This window comes from Myotis davidii, unplaced genomic scaffold, assembly GCF_000327345.1.
Source record: "Myotis davidii unplaced genomic scaffold, ASM32734v1 scaffold655, whole genome shotgun sequence".
In the NCBI taxonomy this organism is placed as follows: Eukaryota; Metazoa; Chordata; class Mammalia; order Chiroptera; family Vespertilionidae; genus Myotis; species Myotis davidii.
The window spans coordinates 2,464,415-2,485,178 of NW_006287547.1; the positions used below are offsets into that span (position 1 = coordinate 2,464,415).

General features: G+C 36.0%; 1 protein-coding gene across 7 annotated transcripts in view; it reads right to left on the minus strand.

The window, feature by feature from the left end:
* Nucleotides 1-952: 952 nt before the first annotated feature.
* JMJD1C (jumonji domain containing 1C) overlaps nucleotides 953-20,764 on the minus strand; it is a 162,269-nt gene continuing 142,457 nt past the window's right edge. For all 7 annotated transcript variants that reach the window (XM_006759387.2, XM_015561092.1, XM_015561093.1 and 4 more), the window contains 11 exons: nucleotides 20,481-20,694; nucleotides 19,425-19,639; nucleotides 18,181-18,456; nucleotides 15,107-15,275; nucleotides 14,166-14,256; nucleotides 13,308-13,438; nucleotides 12,828-12,950; nucleotides 9,435-9,574; nucleotides 8,075-8,251; nucleotides 2,222-2,353; nucleotides 953-1,872 (listed from right to left, as the gene is read on the minus strand). In XM_006759387.2, coding sequence (XP_006759450.2) covers nucleotides 1,783-1,872; nucleotides 2,222-2,353; nucleotides 8,075-8,251; nucleotides 9,435-9,574; nucleotides 12,828-12,950; nucleotides 13,308-13,438; nucleotides 14,166-14,256; nucleotides 15,107-15,275; nucleotides 18,181-18,456; nucleotides 19,425-19,639; nucleotides 20,481-20,694 — 1,758 coding nt within the window. In that variant the 3' untranslated portion in view covers nucleotides 953-1,782. The remainder of the gene's footprint in view (nucleotides 1,873-2,221; nucleotides 2,354-8,074; nucleotides 8,252-9,434; nucleotides 9,575-12,827; nucleotides 12,951-13,307; nucleotides 13,439-14,165; nucleotides 14,257-15,106; nucleotides 15,276-18,180; nucleotides 18,457-19,424; nucleotides 19,640-20,480; nucleotides 20,695-20,764) is intronic.

Consider the following 20,764-nt stretch of genomic DNA (forward strand, 5'->3'; position numbering starts at 1 on the left):
TATTCTATCCAGTGAACCGACTTCAGGCTATTCTCTTCCAATCGCCAACAGTTATTGGCAGCAATCTCTGCTATGAAACTTATATTTGAAATTGCATACTTTTGCCCTGGCCAGTGTGAGTCAGTTGGTTGGGTGTTATGTATTAAGAGATTACTGGATTCCAGTGCGGGGTGTGCAGAAGGCAGCCTATCGATGTTTTGTTCTCACATGGATGTTTATCTCTTGCTCCCTCTTTTCCTCTCTAAAAATCATAAAAGAAAAAATTGCATATTCCTATAATCATAGCTTTTAAAATTCATTTATGGGTTTTTTAATTATTGTGTTATAAGTAAATGATAGAGTTACCTTTATTCCTGTTTTGTTGCGACAAGTAAGCTGAGGCACTAGTTACTAGAGGCCCAGTGCACAAAATTCATGCACCGGAGGGGGTGGTGGTAGTTTGTCCTTCAGCCCAGCCTGTGACCTCTTACAATCTGGGACCCCTTGGGGGATGTAGCGGTGTGCCAAGTGGCAGGTGGCCAGGGAGGAGCCAGAACTTGGGCTTGGCGCTGCGCCACCTGTGCTCATTCTGGCCCACTGTGCCTGCTGCCGCCGCTCAGTAGTGCTGCTGTGGAGTCAGGAGAGCCTCCTGCCACCATAGCTGCACTCACCAGCCGTGAGCCCGGCTTCTGGCTGAGCGGACCTCCCCCTGTGTGAGTGCACTGACCACCAGGGGGCAGCTCCTGCATTGAGTGTCTGCCCCCTGGTGGTCAGTGTGTATCATAGCAACTGGTTGACCGGTCGTTCCACTGTAATGGTTGCTTAGGCTTTTATATATATAGATAGCCAACAGAGTTAGAAGAAAGCTGAAAAAAAGCTTACAAGGATAAAAGGTAAGGGGAAAATGTTTTAGAAAAGAACATATTATCACAAGAAAATGTTGTTAATCACCTTGATGAGGAAGAAGCAAGCCAATTTTTGATAAATTCCTTTTAATGGAAAATGTAAAACCCTTTTCAACTTCAATGTACAAAGCCATATGTAACACTTGCACTTAACAAATAAAAGCAAGCCAATGTTTTAAAAAAATACATCATTAAATGTATATATGTATATATTTACATAGCATATTAAGTTTAATATTTAGCTTTAAAAGTCACATAAATTTTACCAAAATGAGACAATTTTAAATAAATTACACCTTTTGAAAATGTTTAATTGTACAGTCAAGAACTTCAACAAAATATTGAAGTGTCTGTATTTAGTATCTGCTTTATATACTTTATATTTTACAATTTTTACAATTATTTGGCAGTAATTTTCTGATTATGACATGAATGCTGTGCGATTCAGCAATTTCCCAAATGCAGGCAATAGCTGGTGTTTGTGTCCTATTCTCACAGTAACTGTCTCAAATGTAGTGAAAAATATCAGTTATTTTAGTAAACTGTACAAGGTCACATTTACACTTGATCAACAATATAGCATAGAATTTTGTATTTTTTTCCAAAAATAAATACATCATTTTAAATCTGGCATTTTCACAAACATCATATACACTATAATACAAAAACAGCTATGAAGTGCTGCTTTTTAAATGTAGCTTGTTTTAATAACTAACATTGAATCATAGGAGCTGTGACTTATGCTATCCCGCTGTGATGTCAGTAACAAGTAATTACTACAAAGAGAATTTCTTGGCACTGATGGTTTTATGAAGCTTAAGTCAGTGTGCATACGTATCGTCGTTCAAGAGCAAGTAATCCCACTTCAATGGCCTAAAAACAGCAAACTGGAACACACCTAATTTTCTTCCATATCCTCTGCTTCATCTTCATGTATTTTCAAAGCTCTTACCACTTCCTTGACTGCATGATACAAGATGTTTTTAACCTGAAACAGATGTTTTGGAATTATGCTAGGATTTCTACTCCAGCTGGAGATAAATTAACAAATATTAACTGCTATATTAAAATAATTTTTAATGGAAAGCCAAATTCAAGGAAAATGAATGTCAAAGTTAAAAAATGTCTAAGTTAACAACTTCTGGTTGTTAAACCAAAAGTTAAAATCAGGGCCACTAAAAGTTATACAATTAAGTGCATAGTGGGGTTAATATCTTTGATCGTTATCCGAATGTGAAAAACTAGGCCATGACGGCCTAAGCTGTTATGCATGTATTAATATTTCTGAATATAAAAAGTCTGCAGAACAGAAGCTAGTCAGAAAATTAATCTCTTACCTGTAATTTATCATCATAATTGATTTCATCCTTCAGAAGTCTCAGTTCCTGTGTTAAATGGAATGATTGTACAAGATGTTCTGGAGACACAAAGTCTTCAGTTACCTGAATACAGCTATGAAAATTCTGGACCTATCCCCAAAACAAAAGCAGTAAAATGTAAATTTTAGGAAGTGAGGATAGAAAGCGAAGTTGTCTGTTAATAATAAACGCAAAGGACAATTCACTAGAGCACTTATTTTCTCCAAAATATCAAGTGCATTTCAAAGCAGAAGACCATACTTCCTCAAAAAGTTCTGCCACTGAACAACTTCATGTAAAGTGACTTTGTAACTGGAACATTTTTAAAAGATGAAAAGTTTTCCAGGAATCCTTCAGAGAGGCCGGCAATCAGATCTTAAATCACCAATTTTGTTAGGCAGGTTTTGGGTTACTTAACAACACAGTGCCGTCACTCTGGATGATGGCTGCTGCTCCTTTGGCTGCTAGCCTTTCCATCACTTCGCTGTTAAGTTTGAGAACAGAGAGTAGAGGAAAGAAAATGAAACTTCGTTTATTTTTTAGGAACTGGGATGAAAACTGTAGTTTCAGATAGATACATTGACAAGAGTTTTAGAATTATGCTAGTATTTTGTTGATCTGTGCCTTTCCCCCCCAAATTAACCAATTAAAAATATCCTTCAATCTTTGATGGAATCAGTACAACTGCCTTTCAACAGTTGTCTCTCTTGACTAAATTGTTTTCATAAGAAGCTGGTAAATGTTTTATTTGTTCAACATGTACAAAGTGACTGCACACACTTCACTATTTCATAGAACAACTTTCTATTAAGGATCAGTATAATGACAAAGAAAGGACCAAGTTGATCTAATCTTGATTTTGTGATGTTTCTCAGTTGTCTTCTAAGTGGTATTAAAAGATGTAAGATTCCTGGGAAAGAAAAAATAAATGAGAACTGAGCACTTAAAAATTATTCCATTTTTTTAAAGTATAAAAATAAATATAATTAGGAAGAGTGAGAAGAGGGAGATAGTAAGAGTGGGGAATAGAGATTGTGGAAAAAATCTAATTGATGACAGGGTAATGGAATTCCAATTCCTCCTCTGGGCATACTGATCACCTGAATAGCTGCTGAAGTTTGCAGAGTTCTTTAAAATCTAGCACTGTTCCTCTATTGGTAGCTAGATAGCATATATTTATGTGTAGATATGAACGAAACATGCTCTTTTTAATCAGTAGGTTGCTGGTTCCTCTGGAGGATGAACATAGTGGATGCCTCACATTTTCAGCATTGCTGTTTAGTCTCACTACACCTGCAATATGTGTCTGTAGAATAGAAGCTCTATAGTTCAGAGCATGAAACTAGGGATAAGAGGTTTAGTACCTGTGCCAAGATTTAAGTATAACATTTTTTTTATCACAGATGAAATTTTCTCTCTATAATCTAAGTGAAATTCTTATGTGTACAATCAAAACTGGAAGTTAGTCTAGCTGGTTTGGCTCCATGGATAGAGTGTCGCCTGTGGACTGAAGGGTCCTGGGTTTGATTCTGGTCAAGGGCACATGCCTGGGTTGCAGGCTCGATGGGGAGGCATGCAGGAGGCAGCCAATCGATTCTCATAATTGATGTTTCAGTCTCTCCCTCCCTCTCCCTTTCTCTCTGAAATCAATAAAAATATATTAAAACAAAAAAAGCCTGGAAGTTAGATTCCATTCTAGGTAAACATTCTAAAGTAGCCAAAGACACATAAGGAATAGGCCAAAATTTGCATGTTTGTACAAAGAGCACACACACACACAATATATATAAATGGCAAGTCACAATTTTGTTTCCATCTATATTTGTGTAAAAACCATGTTGTATTTTTAGGCCTTCAGGCCTCACAAATACTTATGTGCATTATTCTGGGTAAGAGAGCAATAAAAAACAAACCAGAAATCCCTGTCCTCATGAAACTTATATTCCAGTGCGGGGGTTAAAAGCCAATCAAGAAAGTGAAATAAAATTATGAAGCATGTTAGAAGGTAATGACAGCAATGGAGAAAAACAAAGCAGGGATGATGACAGTAAATGGGGGACATAATTTGCAGTTTTAAACTGGGGTGTCAGGGAAGACTTTACTGAGAAGGTGACATTTGGGCAAAGCCTTAAAGAATATGAAGAAGCAAGTTTTACAGATATCTGAGAGGAAAAAGAATTTTAGGCCAAAAAAAAAAAAATAAATACAGTGGCCTTGGGGTAGGAACATGCTTGGTGTATGTGAAAACCACAAAGAGGTCAAGGTGGCAAGAGAGAAGAAGAGCAGTGGGAGAGGAAGGCAGTGAGGGGGATGTGTGAAGAGTGTACCTATGCGTGTGTGAAATAGGATACACGTGCAGATCATTTAAGGCCTGTGAGGCCTTGAGCAGAGTGATATGTAAACTAAAAACTATACTTTTTAACAGGATACCTTTGCCTACTATTTTGAAAAACCCTGGCTCCTCTTCCCGCCTCCCCCCCCCCCCCCAAAGGAAGTAGATCCATCAGAAAGATGTATATGCGTGGAATCTCCATGGTAACAGTGGTTGCCTCTGGAGGAGAGGCACTGCAGACAGAATTGAGAAAAAAACTGAATTTTAACCGTGAACTCTTGTGTAATGTTTGAATGTTTAAAAATCATATAAATGTATATTTTCAAAAAAAATATATTTTAGAACTGAATGTTCATATGCAAAAAATTTGAATTTTGATCCATACTTTATACTACATAGAAAAATTAATTAAAAATGGACCATATAGAAGAATTTAAAATGGACCATAGAACTAAATGTAAGAATAACAACTAGAAAATTTCTAAAAGAAAATGTAAAACGTAAGAGAAAACCTTTATGATCCTGGCTAGGCAAAAAATTTAGATACAGTAATACATAAAACTGAGCAATGAACTTCAAAATTTAAATTCTGCTCTTTGGAAGACACCATTAGGACAAGTCACATATTGGGAGAATATACTTGCAAAGCACATAAGTAAAGAACACTCAAATCTCAGTAAGAAATAAGAAAACCCAATTATAAAAATAGACAAAATATTTGAACACAAATTTACCAAGATAAATACAGATGGCAAATAAGCACAAATGAACAGATGCACAACATATTTAGTTATTAAGAAAATGTAAATTAAAACCACAGTGAGATACTAAAGCACATTTATTCAAATGCTGAAAAGCAAACTGACAATAAGTAGAGGAAATGTAATTCACATATACTACTTTGGGGAACGGAAAATAGTACAACCATTCTGGAGAACAGCCTGGTGATTTCTTATTAGTTAAGCATACATTCATCATGACCAGGCAATCCCACTACTCAGTATTTACCGAACTGAAATAAAAACGTATGTTCATACAAAATCCTTATGTGGAGGTTTATAGTGGCTTGTTTTATTATTCCCCCAAACTGGAAACAACCAACATGTTCTTTAATTGGTTAATGACTAAAAAAACACCGTGGTACATTTATGTAATGAACAACTATACCTAGCAAGAAAAAGGAAACAATTACTTATATACACAATATGGCTGAAATGCAAATGCATTATGTAAAATGACTCAAAGGCTACATATTATATGATTGCAATTATGACATTCTTATATAAGCAGAACTACAGGTAAGTGGTTGTAGGAATGTCAGGTGGGAGGAAAGGTTGACTAAAAACATGCAGGAGGAAATTTCTTGGACTGATTGAAGTGCTCTATATTTTAACTGTGTTGTTACTCACCTATTTATCTGTCAAAAAGTACAGAATGCTACACTAGTAAGAATCTATTGTATTATATACAAACTTGAGGCCTGGTGCATGAAATTCATGCACTGGGGGTGGGAGGGCTATGTCCCTCAGCCCAGCCTGCCCCCTCTCCCAGTCTGGGACCCCTCGCTCCTTACTGCCCGCCTGCTGCTACTCCTTAGTGCTGCTGCGGAGGCAGGAGAGGCTCCCGCCACCGCTGCTGCGCTTGCCAGCTGTGAGCCTGGCTTCTGAGTGGGGCTCCCCTTGTGGGTGTGCACTGATCACCAGGGGGCAGCTCCTGCATTGAGCATCTGTCCCCTGGTGGTCAGTGCGCATCATAGTGATCAGTCATTCTGCCGTTTGGTCAATTTGCATATTAGGGTTTTATTATATAGGATTGTACCTTTAAAAAAAGAAAAAACCAAGAAAACCCAACCTGCACCCTCCAGTTCAACACTGAGAAAATGGACATTAAGAATTTAAGGAAACTTGTATTATCAAAGAATTATTCCTACTTAAGAAAAGATTTATTGTACTTTTATCTTAAACAGGCTACTCCTTTGAGAGCATTTTCATTTTGAGTACTGAGTAGCCATCCTATATAATAAAAGGCTAATATGCAAATTGTCCCCTGGACCGGGAGTTCGACCAGGGGACAGGGCCAGCGGCTAATCTCCACGGCCCCTCCCCCTGGCCGGCCCAGCCTTGGGCCTCTAGTTTTCTAAGAGATAACAAAGCAACAAAAAAACAAAACAAAACAAAAAAACTGTATGTGGGGTAATCCCAATTAAACCTGAATCATAAATGATCCAACATGTCTGAGCTATTCATGTAAGTCCAGGGGAAATAAAACAATTTAACATAAGACATTGATTTATTAATGCATTAATACATTTCCCGCAGGAAGTTAATGTAGAGAAAAAGCTGTATGTATTTATATTTTATCAAAAATGCTATTTAAACAAGAGTGATAAATCTAAATCTAACATTGAACCTGATCTCTTAAAAACTAAGCACCCATTATAACTTAAGGAATATTTACTTGTGCCATTACAATAATGTCACAGATGCTAAACAGACAGGAGTAGCATAAATAGTTATAGGAACTCCTTGGTAAAACTACACATGATATATATCCCAATTACCAGGTGGTGGAAAGGTATGGAATCAACTTTGAGGCAAACTAGCTTTTGAGGTTCTTGGTTTCCTTTGTACACTTTTGTTACTGCATGGCCTAAACTGGTCTGTGGTAGCTCGTTAGTTATGGAGGCCTACTGGATGCTTCCAATCCAGGCCTCCATACCATCGCCATCTGTTTTGTACCTTTCTTCCAGGTGCCACACAGTCCAGCCACAGAAAGAAGTATGTGTTTACTTTAGTTTACAAGTCTTTATGGATCAATAGCTATAAAATTTATATACCATCTTTCTTTGGATGTCATGGCTATGTTGGCAACCTCAAGAGGTAGGAGGGACACCGAAAGCTTGAATTTGCAAATAATCTAGCCAATAAAATTCATGCTACTCATACTGGGCGTGTTAAAAAATGTGTGACCTTGCCCAGCTGGCGTGGCTCAGTGGTTGATTATCAACTTATGAACTGGGAGGTCACAGTTCGATCCCGGTCGGGCTGTGTGCCCAGGTTGTGGCTCAATTCCCAGTGTGGGGCTTACAGGAGGCAGCCCATCTCTCATCATTGGTGTTTCTCTCTCTCTCTCCCTTCCTCTCTGAAACCAATAGAAATATATTTAAAAAACTTGATCTCTAAGATTTAATACACACACTTCCCTACTATTAAGTTTCAACTATTAAGAACCAACTATATAGTACAGTTAAGTCTTGACTTAATGTTGTCAATAGTACTATCACTTTAAAAGTGAAACCACATATAATTAAACCAATTTTACCAGCCTAGTTAATATAACAAGAGTTAAATTTCCTATGGCATATGAAACATTACTTGAGGACCTGCTGTATCTCTTCTTTCCCCTAAGTCTTAAAAATTAGATTTCAATCCACTAAATCAGAGATAATACAAAAATGGAAATATCACTAATGTTTAAGCAAGTTAAAAGTTTTTCTATACCTGATGAAGTGTTCCTGCTGGTAAGACAATGGCATCACCAAGGAACTGAACAAGAGTGCAGGTTCTAACTCCATATTCCTCAAGCAGTCTTTGGCGGAGCTTTTTGTTCACATACCAACTTTGATCACGTATTGGATCATGTTCTGGTAGAACTTCAAGACCTTGCTCTTTTGAAATCTGAAATATGGATTGTAATTAAGCACCCCAATTTCAGTAAGGGAAATGGTAAATTCTGTTCCATTAAATTTCAATTTTCTTTACAATAAGTCTTTTGTTCTCACAATCGTATGGGATGATTGAGCTTAAGTTAGAGAAAATATTCTACAACCATTTGAAAAGCCAGAGGATATTAAAACACTGCACACTGATAAAGTGAGGCATACTCCCTTCTCATCTCCTTCCACTGTGAAGTTTATATCTATTTGGTTCCTTCCTTATAACCGTTTCAAGAGTACAATGCAGAGATGAGAAAAAGCTTAGTCAAATAATTCATAGGTATGGACTTCATAAATATTTCCTGATCCTGCTCGTCTCTTAAGGTAGGTATTCTTTACCTTTTAAGATAAATACCTTTATACTATTACTCTCCTAACCCTTGACAAATCAACTTCAAGGAACCATTTATTAATCACTGAATAACCTTCTGTTTTAAAAAGCATAACTTGTAATATTTTAAATTAAAATACTTGTAAGTATTCTGGTATAAGATAGTAGGTACAGGGTTTTAGCCCTCTGCACTGACCACAGACCTATGTCCATTCAGAAGGAAGATGTCCCTTACTATAAGAAAAGCAGCAATGATGGTACCCTAAAAAAATCTCTATAATTAGAAAATTTAGAAAATATTTGAACAAAGGGTTTTAATCATTTTTAGATGAATGTGTCACATTCATTTAGAATGTCTAACAACCAAAATAAAGGTACAATTACTAAAAATTTCAGTCTATTCAAATAAGTGTATCTCAGCAATCAGATATGATAGAGTAGTACTCCCCAGGTCAACAGCAAAAAGAAGTCAATAAAAAAAAGATCCTAAATTATTTAATGACTAGAAGCCCGGTGCACGAAATTTGTGCATGGGCAGGGTCCCTAAGCCTGGCCGGTGATCAGGGCTGATCTGGGGGCCCCTGCTGACACTTGCCTTGGCTGGCCTGGGGTCTGTGGGCTGGGAGCAGCTCCTGCATTGAGCGTCTGCCCCCTGGTGGTCAGTGCGCATCATAGCGCCTGGTGGTTCCACCATTTGGTCCATTTGCATATTAGGCTTTTATTACATAGGATCTTATTCTGACTGCCAAAGAAGTTACATTAAAAATTAGTATTTGCTTAAGGTGAAGAGATAAATTTGCAAACTAAATTATACCTTCTGAAGAAATTCCCTTATCTTGTCAACATCTTTCCCAGCATAAATATGCCACAGGGCACCAGGTATTTCACTTGAGTCCTTCAATCGTTTTCTTAAAATGTCATCCAAATCTTCTTCTTCAAATTTCTTGAGTATTCCTAAAACACCAGAGAATATTTTCAAATTGGTCAGCAAAGACTACCAGCAGAAAGCCAAGACTCCTAAAACTGACCTATCGGAGGCAGCACAGTGCTTGATAGACTGGGACTTTTAAAGAGGAGATAAACCTCAAATGTCTTCTAATTCCTGGGAGATCTCATATATTATTAATCTGTGATTAAATGCAAATGCCCTACATACTGTGGTTTTGATGAAACATCAAATCGTTCTTTTGAAATGTTGGCAAACCAAAAACTGTACACACACACACACACACACACACACACACACACACACACACACACCTGAACAGAAAAAAAAAAAAGTTAACTATGGTTATCTCTGAGTCTTCTTTTCCAAATTCCCAGTTTCACTATACTGAAACATTTTAAAGAAATGTTCTTTGAAGAAATCTATTGCCTGCTACAATGAATACATCAGATGTTTCCCAATTTGCAACAGTAGAAATAAAAGCCTTTTTATCTTTAAAATTATCTGTAAGGATTTCTTTTTTTTAAAATATATTTTATTGATTTTTTACAAAGAGGAAGGGAGGATAGAGTTAGAAACATCGATGAGAGAGAAACATCGATCAGCTGCCTCCTGCACATCTCCAGTAGGTACTTTGCCCTTAACCGGAACCAAGGTACATGCCCTTAACCGGAATCGAACCTGTGACCTTTCAGTCCGCAGGCCGACACTCTATCCACTGAGCCAAACCGGTTAGGGCTATTGGTTGATTCTTGTGTGTGACTGGGGATCAAACCTGCAACCTTGGCTTATCAAGATGGTGCTCTAAGCACTTGAGCTACCTGACCAGGGCTAATGTGTTTTCTTTAACAAAATTATAATTTAACAACCTTAGATAAAAGTTTTTCAATTACCGTTCCTTTAACTTTTATTACTCTGTAAATTAAAACAACAAAATGATAAGGAAGAGAAAGTTTATACTGTTTAATGAAGATCTCTAGTGGGAGATGATAATATGAGTTACACTTTGAGGGATACACATAGGAATTTGCCAAAAAAGAGATAGGAGGGCCATTGTAGATGAAGGAAAAGAAAAAGTGCATACTTTTTAGACCACTATTTCTTATTGTGTTTTAAGCATTATTGTATTCCCAAAACATTGTTTTAAAAAATATATATTTTTTACTGACTTAAGAGAGGAAGGGAGAGGGAAAAATAGCAACATCCATGATGAGAGAGAATCATGGATCAGCTGCCTTCTGCACACCCCCTACTGGGGATTGAGCCCGCAACCTGGGCATGCGCCCTGACCAGGAATGGAACCATGACCTTCTGGCTAGGCACCCAAAATATTCTTTACTTTTTGTGACCATCTATGAAAATTGGCAAAACTTTAGATAAAAGACGGTCAAAGAACTAAAATATTAATGTTTTCTCAAAGATAAAAAACTATGCTATAAATGAGATGGGAGGTATGTAGACACAAAGGCGATTAAGAAAGTTCCGACATTTAAGCACATGAAAGACTAGAGAAAAACAGGCATAACCTCTATATTGCAGACAAATTGCTATGGGGGATGATTTGAAAAAGAGTATAATGAAGTAGCCTTTGCCGGGTTGGCTCCGTGGAGAGAGCGTCAGCCTGCAGACTGAAGGGTCCCGGTCAAGGGCACATGCCTGGGTTGCAGCTCGATCCCCAGTGGGGGGTGTACAGGAGGCAGCTGATTAATGATTCTCTTTCATTACTGATGTTTTCATCTCTCCCTCTCCCTTCCTCTATGAAATCAATTAAAAGAAAAAAAAAAAGAGTACAGTGAAGTACAGAAGAGATAATTAACCCTGAGGCATAACAGGCTTTGAAAGGATAAGTAATCTCAACCACAGGTCACACATTTCTGTGCTAGAGCTGGGACTATAAACTGTCCCTGACTCTTAAATTCTTGGGTGTAGGAGAAGCAAAGGGTTTTTTTTTTGTCTATTATAATCAATAATCAATAGCAAAGGGACCCGAGAAACAATGTAAAAGTGAGTTTCCATAGTTTTGGGAGAATTTAGTGTGGGTATTATAGAAGCTGTCAAATATACAGAAAAGTTGAGTGAATCCTGTAATGAAACCCCATATCCTTGGCAACTAGCCACTAAGCTGTACAAGCATTCTAGGCTCCAGATATAGATATGACGATCTAAGTGATACTAGAAAACACAGACAATTAAGTCTATAACTCTATGAACAGTATTAGGAATCAGGGAGTAGTTTCACAGGAGCCAAGGCCAGTATCTGAAGGTGACATAGTGATTAAACAGTGCCATTTATTTACAGATGTGGCAAGTAATGAAAGGACCAGAAAGAAACCATTAAATTACCCAGTTGTGAGAGCCGTAGCATAAGTAATTTCAGTGGGGTAGCAGGTATAGAGCCCAACCTTATTCAGATGAAATGTGAAAGGGAGGTGACAGACACAGCAAAGAATCTGGTATGAGAGCAAGAGTATAGGATGATGGCAAGAAAGACATGGTTTGAAGGAAGTTTTCTTTTGAAAAGGAAGGAACAGTCCAGAGTGCACTCCTACTCTGAAGAAAAGAAGCTAGTTAGTGGAGAGGGAAAATTTAAATGCCTATGTCTATAAAGAAGGGAATAATGGATGAAAAAGGTTTCAGAAAGAAATCCAGAGGATGGAATCTAAAACCTATACACTGGATAGAAACGTTATTTCTACATTAAAAGAAAAGGCCCCTTGCCTTGGCTTGTGTGGCTCAGTTGGATGGAGTGTTGACCTGTATACCAAAAGGTGGCGGGTTCGATTCCAGGTTGGGGTATGTGCAGAGGCAGCTGATCAATGTTTCTCTCTCTCTCTCCTCCCCCCATGTCTCTAAAACTCAATAATAAAAACTGTAAAAAGAAAAAAAAAGAAAAGAAAAGGTCCCTTCTAAATGATACTGGAGAAAAAAATCATCTTCAGAGTTCCAGGGACTACTGTCTATTCTTCAGTAAATGTTTATAAGTGAGCTTTAACAGTCTATTTACATTAACACAATATTTAATGAAAAAGAAAAGAGCAAATAAAAATATCCATTTTTAAAATTAAAATTCCTATTATGTAAAAAAACAACACCACACGGGTAAACAATCCCTCTTCAAGTAATAAGGATTAAAATATCCCTATAATCATTGTAATTCTGTAATCTTTGCTGTTAACTCACAGGCTGACATTCTGGATAACACTAGTGTGTGTGGTTATTCAACTGTTATTCCAAACATCATTATTCTTTAAGTTTCTTTACCTGCTTTTGAGAGAATGCCATTTCCTTTTGCTATGCCAACATACACTAGAATATTTACAACATCAGAAACTTCAACATGGAGATTTGTTGTTCCTATGTCATGATCTTTAGCAGCAGCTACACCTGTGTATGAAATAAAATTTTACTTGACTAATTTACATATCCCAAACCAACTCTATGAGGAAAATTTAATTCTTTTACTCTCCATGATTCAAAACCTCCCCGCCAAAGTCACAATCCTGAAATGTTCCATAAAAATTAAATCAATAGAAAATGGAAATATTTGCAAGGAATTAGCAGGTACTTATCTATATATGGGATATTACTTCCTACTATATTGATTTAGAAAAATATTTCAATGGATTATTAAAAGAACACATTTAGTGTAACCTAAAAATCATTAGACAATTTATCTATGGAGAGAAGTTAGTTAAAATTCCATAGAATTCCAAGTTGATGGAAATGCAAATATATACCTACCATAGGCACTGCACAACCTGGGTCCTAGATCAGGGCGCACAAAAAATGCTGGCAAATGAGAGGCCAAGTTGAATTTTCCTTCTGGATTACAATATTCTGGCAATGGCAGGCTTTTTAAAAAATCTTCATATCTGAAAAATAACATTGGCTTCTTTTGAATAAAGACATATTTTTAAGTGCTTCCAAATATGTAATTTTCAACTTGTTCAAAAACATAAGGCCTTTGATAGGTAACACTTTTCCTGACTTCATTAAAAGTTTAAATGAGTGCATAATACATCCACAAGCAAAGAACAGAAGCCATACTAAAATGGCAATGCTGCCTGATCATGACAATTAAAAACACCATGAACAGGGAAGTCCCAAAGAATGTGTCCTTGACATGAGCATTCTTTCCTTTACTGTCCTAACATGGACTCTCCCCTGCTGAGACTACAGAAATTCAGTTTCTTTTCTTTCTTACTTATTTATTTATTTATAAAATCCTCACCCGAGGATATTTTTTTCCATTGATTTTTAGGGAGAGTGGAAGGGATAGAGACAGAAAGAAACAACGATGTGAGACACATCAATTGGTTGCCTCCCGCATGTGGAGATTGAGCCTGCAACCAAGGTACATGCTCTTGACCAGAATCAAACCCACGACCCTTTAGTCCCAGGGCCTATAGTAAACGACTGAGCCAAATCAGTTAGAGCCAGTTTTGTTTTTTAGTTTATTTTTAATTGAGGAAGAAAATGCCTAACATTCACTTTTGTTGTTGTACCTTATCTTACTTTGGGTATAAATCTCAGCTCAACTTCAAAAAGCTAAGTCAAAAAAACCCCCAAAAAACAAAAAACAAATTTCAAAAGATATACCTGGCTGGCATCATAGTCTTGAATTCTTCTCCTGAAGGGCAATCTTTCAATTTTAAAACAACTGTTTCTCCACTTTTCGTTTTTTGCCGTTCTATAAAGAATACAGTTAATTACAAAAAAAGTAGTCTCTGCCTTTTAATTTTTCTTAATGTTTGAAGAGGAAGAAATGTAAAAAGTGAATGGATAACTCAACTGTAGCACAGTAGGTACTTAATGAATGTGTGCATAATTGGCTTTTATTTCTTATATACTTAGGTAGTTTTAAGACTTTTGTTCTTATGTATATAAATTCTTTTAAAAATATTCCTATTTTTATTAAAATTACTTTTAATTTTCAGTGTTTTATATAAATTTTATAATTCAACTTCCAAAGCTTTATGGGGTTGCCAAATAATATTCCTCATGTGATATAAGTAACCATAATTAAAATACTTGTTTATGGCCAAAAGAAATTCGATGTGGAGACAAGAATAGGATCCTGTCTCCTATTTCCAAGCACAGATGGTCCCTGACTTAGGATGGGTCAACTCAACCATTTTTTCAATGGTATGAAAACCGGCATTCAGTAGAAACTGTATTTCTAATTTTGAATTTTCCTCTTTTCCTATGCTAGCTATGTGGCATTTTGTGGGGTTTTTTTGCCCACTGTATGTAAGCTAATGTAATATTTAAGGTAGTCTAGGCTAAAAGCTTGACATTCTATAGGTTAGGTGAATGCATTTGGACACGATAATTTCAACTTACGACTTTATCAGGATGTAACCAATTTTAAGTTGAGGAATATCTGTATTTGTTTCTTTTTATTAGACAACAAAGTAATATAGAAGTTTAAAAGATTAAAAACCTGGTAAGTCTTATTTACAATTTATTGTTTTTGGGGAATACTAGTATGTTTAACAAAAAGAGTGAACAGACAACAAACAAACCAAAAACCAACGTACTTGAAACTTCTTCAAAACCATCCCAGAATTCTTTGACATTGCCATTTGAAGTAATGCTGTCTTTGCAGTTCAGAAGATCAGCTTGGTGGTCTCCAAAATCAAGACTAATTGATTCTGACTTCCATAAGCTCATGTTCATTTTCTTATGTACACCAGAAACCACTGCAGGCTTATAAATAGATAAATAGAAGTTGAAAGATATATGGACACTCCCAAAATTTGACTTTATATGCACATACAAAAAATGTTCAGTTTTAGTACTAGTGACAACTTGTGAGAATAAGAGGCAATCAAAAATAGGCCCTGACTTGGAAAGATGTTCACAATACAGTATATTGTTAAAAAGAAAAAGGGATGAGAATGCTGTGTACAGTACATTAAAAATTTCATTTCTAGACAGTATAAATATGATTTTTTGGTTGCTTTATTTACAGATTAATTTTTAGACACAATATAACCTACTCATTTGTTTGTATGTATGTAATGTATGTATTAAAAATTTTAAAGTAACTTATATAAAAACTCCTCGAGCTTAAAAGTTTATATACATTCTGAGTTTCCATTACTTAAAACACATACCTACATTTTTTACCTTGACAAGGATCATAATAAGTAAAAACATTAAACTATGCATAACAACATTAAATTTCAAGCCTAATCACTCTTCTCTGAAAGCGACCCTCTCCTTTGAAATCTTATGAATTGAAAATCCCTCAAGGCTCTCTAAACTAAAAACCAACAACTCAAGTTTTATAGCTTTTAAAACTCCAATGGTGATGTTTTAAAAAAACAAACCTCTTAGGCAATCTGATGTATTATTCTTAGCCCCCTCCCTTGCCCCCACCTTAATTCCTTTATTATAAATGAAGTTGAAAGTCTAAAATATAGAGTACACAAAGTTGTGACTTAAAGTCTTCTGTAAAAGATACTAAGTACACTTAAACTTCATAAGATAATTAAATTTAGGGAACCATAGAATAACCTCAAGCTAGGGTTCTTATAACAATAGTCATCTCAAAAGCAAAGAAAATAAAAAACCACCCTAAAATCTGGTTGACTACATGGGTGACTGCTCCATTAAACTTACTTTCAACGGACTTAATGACACATCCAACTATTATTAAAACATTCAACTATTAGATAATTAACTACTGTTGGCAATTCACAGCCCCAATTATGCATATTCAATAATACTCCTTATCCAACCCTATGCCATTCTATTTGATGGTAACCAGCAGCTTAGGAAAAGAAGGATTTTTAAAAATTATAGAGGCAAGTTACTTAGAATATTCTGAAGTAGAACCCTTAGACTATCATCATCATCTTCCCGAAATACTGAAAATTTTGACTCGATGCGTCTAGTCTCATTCCCCTCTAATTCAACCTTCAATCTGTTTTGCTGTCACTTTAAAATGTCAGTTTACTTTGATTACTGAATTAAACCTATTATCTGTAGGATACAGTGCAAACTTTTAAAGTATGATATATAAAGGCCATTCATAATCTGAAAAATCAGATTCATAATCATAACTCTACCTCATTTCTTTACCAATACCCCATAGAACTCTTACATCTGTGTTCCAGACAAACAAAACTACTTAACACGTCCCCCCAAACCTGATGCTCTTGTTTAAAGCATCTCCAACCTATTGTCTATCTAGAAAAATTTCACTTAACCCCTAGGGCATTAATTCAGATCAGCCTTTTTGAATTAGTACTCTAGCTTAATCATTCCCTATTTGGGGTTTCTATAGTTACCTTGAACAAACTTCTTAGAATATTTAACATGTTTATAAAAATATTTATGTGACTATTTCAAACCCACACAAAATTAAGTGGTCTAAACTGTGACCCAGCAATGGTATTGAGCTTTGAGAGCCAAGCCGTGCCCCTCAAAAAAAAAAAAAAAAAAAAAGGAAGCTAAATATTGTGTGCTATCAGCCTTCTTTATCCATGGCTTCTGAATTAGCAGATTCAACCAACCATGAGTAGAAAATAGTAGGAAAAATAAGAGATGTTCTGTTGTTGCTGATATGTACTATGTAGTTAAGGCCTACGATGGTTTCCTTTGTATGAAACACATAAATACAAATTTATCTTGTCATTATTCCCTAAACAGTATCATATAGCAGCTATATACATAGCATTTACACTGCACTAGGTATTATAAGTAATCAAGAGATAAAGTATACAGGATGTGAAATATGGCATCAAATGTATATAATGTACAGGTATGTATTTTTTCTGGGGAGAGAGAAATTAAACTGTCATCAGATATTAAAAAGGATTAGCGACCTAAAAAAAGATTAAGAACTGTACTAAAACAGTTCTTACTCCTATCTTACTAATTTTTATATAACTTACTCATTTGCATATCCTTTGTGGCAAGCATAAAGAATGGATTTTATTAGGTGCTCAATAACTATCTGAGGAGTGAAGAAAGTGAAACAAAATAGCAATGATGTTTTTCAGAAAGCAAGAAAAAAACTGAAGGTGGTAATCCTAAATCATGCAAATTCTTAATTTTGTTCATAATTTGTGCATTGATGTCATATACTGCCATCTGAAAGGTGTATCAAACATTACATCAAAACTTTGTTCAAACATTTTTATTTGAGAATTATATAATGGAGTTTGTCATTCAAGACTTGATGAACTAAGTTAAAAGTAGTGTATGGGTAAACATTAAAGGCAAAAACATCTATACTTTTCATCAGTTCTCAAGAAAAAATGCTTCTATAATTAACACTTTAATAGCAGATATGAAATCTATTAATTGGACTAAAACAGAAGTGTGAGAAAAAGGAGGTACCAAACTATGTAAATACAATGGCTTTTTAAAGTCTGCTGACTGATTAAAAAATCAGTGCTTTCCTAAATTCATATAAATCTGGCCAAAAATAAGAATTCAGAAACAATCAATCTGGTAATCTTTTTATATCTTACTTCTACTCCAAATGTGTTAAGTACTATCCCTCCTTTATTTTCTATTTCTAAAAAGAAAAGCATTTTGCCTCTTTAACTCACTTCAGTTCCTCTAAGAGTATGTACTAAAATCAGCTTAAAATACTCACTTGTCCATGTTTCCAACACTCTTTGAAAAGCTTCCAATTATTAGTATTTTTATAATCCTTAAGCCAAAGAATATGCTTCTCACAGATCCAAGAATGTGGTATATCACTGAACAATTTGTTTTCATCCATGGCAGATTTTCTGCTTTCTCTAGGCTCTTCTTTAAGGTCTGGTTTTACATTTATCTTAGTGGCTTTATTTGGTGGAATTTTGTTTTCAACAACTGAAGCAATTATATCATCAAGAATGTTTGGCATGGTCCTTCCACTTTTACCACTCTACAGGGGGGAAAATTATATTTTGAGAAGAAATGCATACAGTTTTAAACTCACTTTTTTCTTTTTCTTTTTTCTCCCCTCTTCACCAAAGGACATGCTTAGAGGGAGAGGAACAGAGGACGAGAGGAAGGGGGGGGGGGGGGGAGAGAGAGAGAGAGAGAGAGAGAGAGAGAGAGAGAGAGAGACAGACATTGATGTGAGAGAGAAACATTGATCAGTTGCCTTCCATAAGTGCCCCAACTGGGGATAAAACTGGCAACCTTTCGGTGCACAGGATGACACTAACCAACTGAGCAACTCCAGACAGGATAAACTTTCATTTTGATTTACTACTAACATAGCAAACAACTAACACAAATAATTTACTTGCCCTCAAGAATATGTGAATATGGATCTTTAGTCCCTACACTGTTCCTGCCCTTTAGAGGTGGGAACCAGAATTTTGGCGGTCTCCATGTGAGGCCAAGTCTGCAGCAACTGGAAGAATGGCTTTTCTACTTTTTATATTGTTTTAGGATTGGGGCAGAACGCACAAATAGGTAGAATTTCCAATATACTTTTAATGGCCACTAAAAATGTATGCTTATCTATACAATTATCTGTATTTTTCTCTGGAGAATAATGAAAGCAAAATTGATTTTTGAATATTTTATTTTAACTAACCAAACATTTACCTCCATGTTCTCCTCCCTTCCCCCATTAGATATATGGTTTTCAAATTCTGAAGGAGTATCTTCGGGCTTCTTTTGGCATCAAAATGCCACTTGCCCAAACTTATTCATTCACCTTGGAAAAACCAAACTCTCTAGCTTTCAAATTATGAGTTATAATGCAAACGGGAACATGCCAAATAATTTGGTGTATTTTATTTGTTCTGACTCTATTTATTATGTAGTTCAAAGCTGAGTCTCCAAATCATCTAAACTTAAGGGCCCATATAAAGGTAAAAAATCTGGCATCTCACTTACTGGGGTTCCCATCGAATATACTGGTGCAAAGGCAATGCCAGCATCTGTAGAACCCACACGTAGCTTGCCAGCTGTTGTGGTCAGTAAATCCCGTAAGGTTGAGCCTTGTTCATTATTCTGGGACACTGGAGGTGATGTTCTGCTATTTGGAGAATCAGGACTGTCTTGTTCTCTCTCTTCTTTAATTTGCTTTTCAAGGGCAAATTCTTTATTTTCTGAAATAAAACATTTTACAAAATTCAAATAAAATTAAGCATGCTGCGAAAGTACAGACAAAACTGGCACTCTGTATTTTATAGTGAGACATTAAAACTATACACTAGTGATTTATTCACCTGAACACACACCAGAGGATGGGCTAGATCCTTCAAAATGAAGTCAAACGGTTTGAATATGAAAAGGCCTTCCTCAAAATCTTAGGCATGAGTTTATACCTGCCACAAATGAAAACACTATAGCTAAGACAGGAAGAAGTACTGGTATATGTGAGTAATAAATCTACTGCCCTAGAGGCTTTATTAATATGCTCATCCCAGAAATGATTCTACAACTAATTTTGATGCAATCACAGGGAGGTAAGTTCCTAATAAGAGAAGACAAAGGTTTTACTGAACCTAAGCCATAATGGGAGCAAAAGACAAAAAGTAAATTGTTTTATATGAATAGTACATTAATGTATAAAAGTATATTATTGGTTATATTATAATACTCTATTATACAGCTGACCCTTGAACAACATAGCTAGGGGTGCCCACAATACCCCGTGCAGTCAAAAATCCACATATAACTTTTGACTTCCTCAAACTTGTCCTTTGATACCTGTGCAAGATTGGTCCCAGGATACCCCCAACCACCATGGATACCAAAATCTATGGATGCTCAAGGCTCCAATATAAAATAGTGTAGATTAATGCATATAGTTGGCACTCCACATCCGTGGATTCCCAATCATGAATCATAAACAGTACAGGTACTTACGGGAAAAATCCACATATAAGTGTACCCACACAGTTCAAATCCATATTGATCAAGGGTTAGATAATTAATGACATTTACCTTTTTTTTCCTCTCTGGACTTTTGTTCTGCAAGATCTGCTAACCAGTGTAGTGGTGACTGGGATTCTGGGGGACTTAACTTGCTGTCTGTGCTTACATCACTCCCTGGACTGCTGCTGCCATTGCCCTCAGACTTCTGAGGAATATTTTGCTGCTGAGACTCAGGCATGCACAGAGAAATCTTATTACTGTGATTAAGAACATTCTGTAAAACCTGTAAGGACAGAACAGCAGAATTTTAAAAATTCTATCTCTTCAATTGATCACAGTTAAAAGAAGTCAGA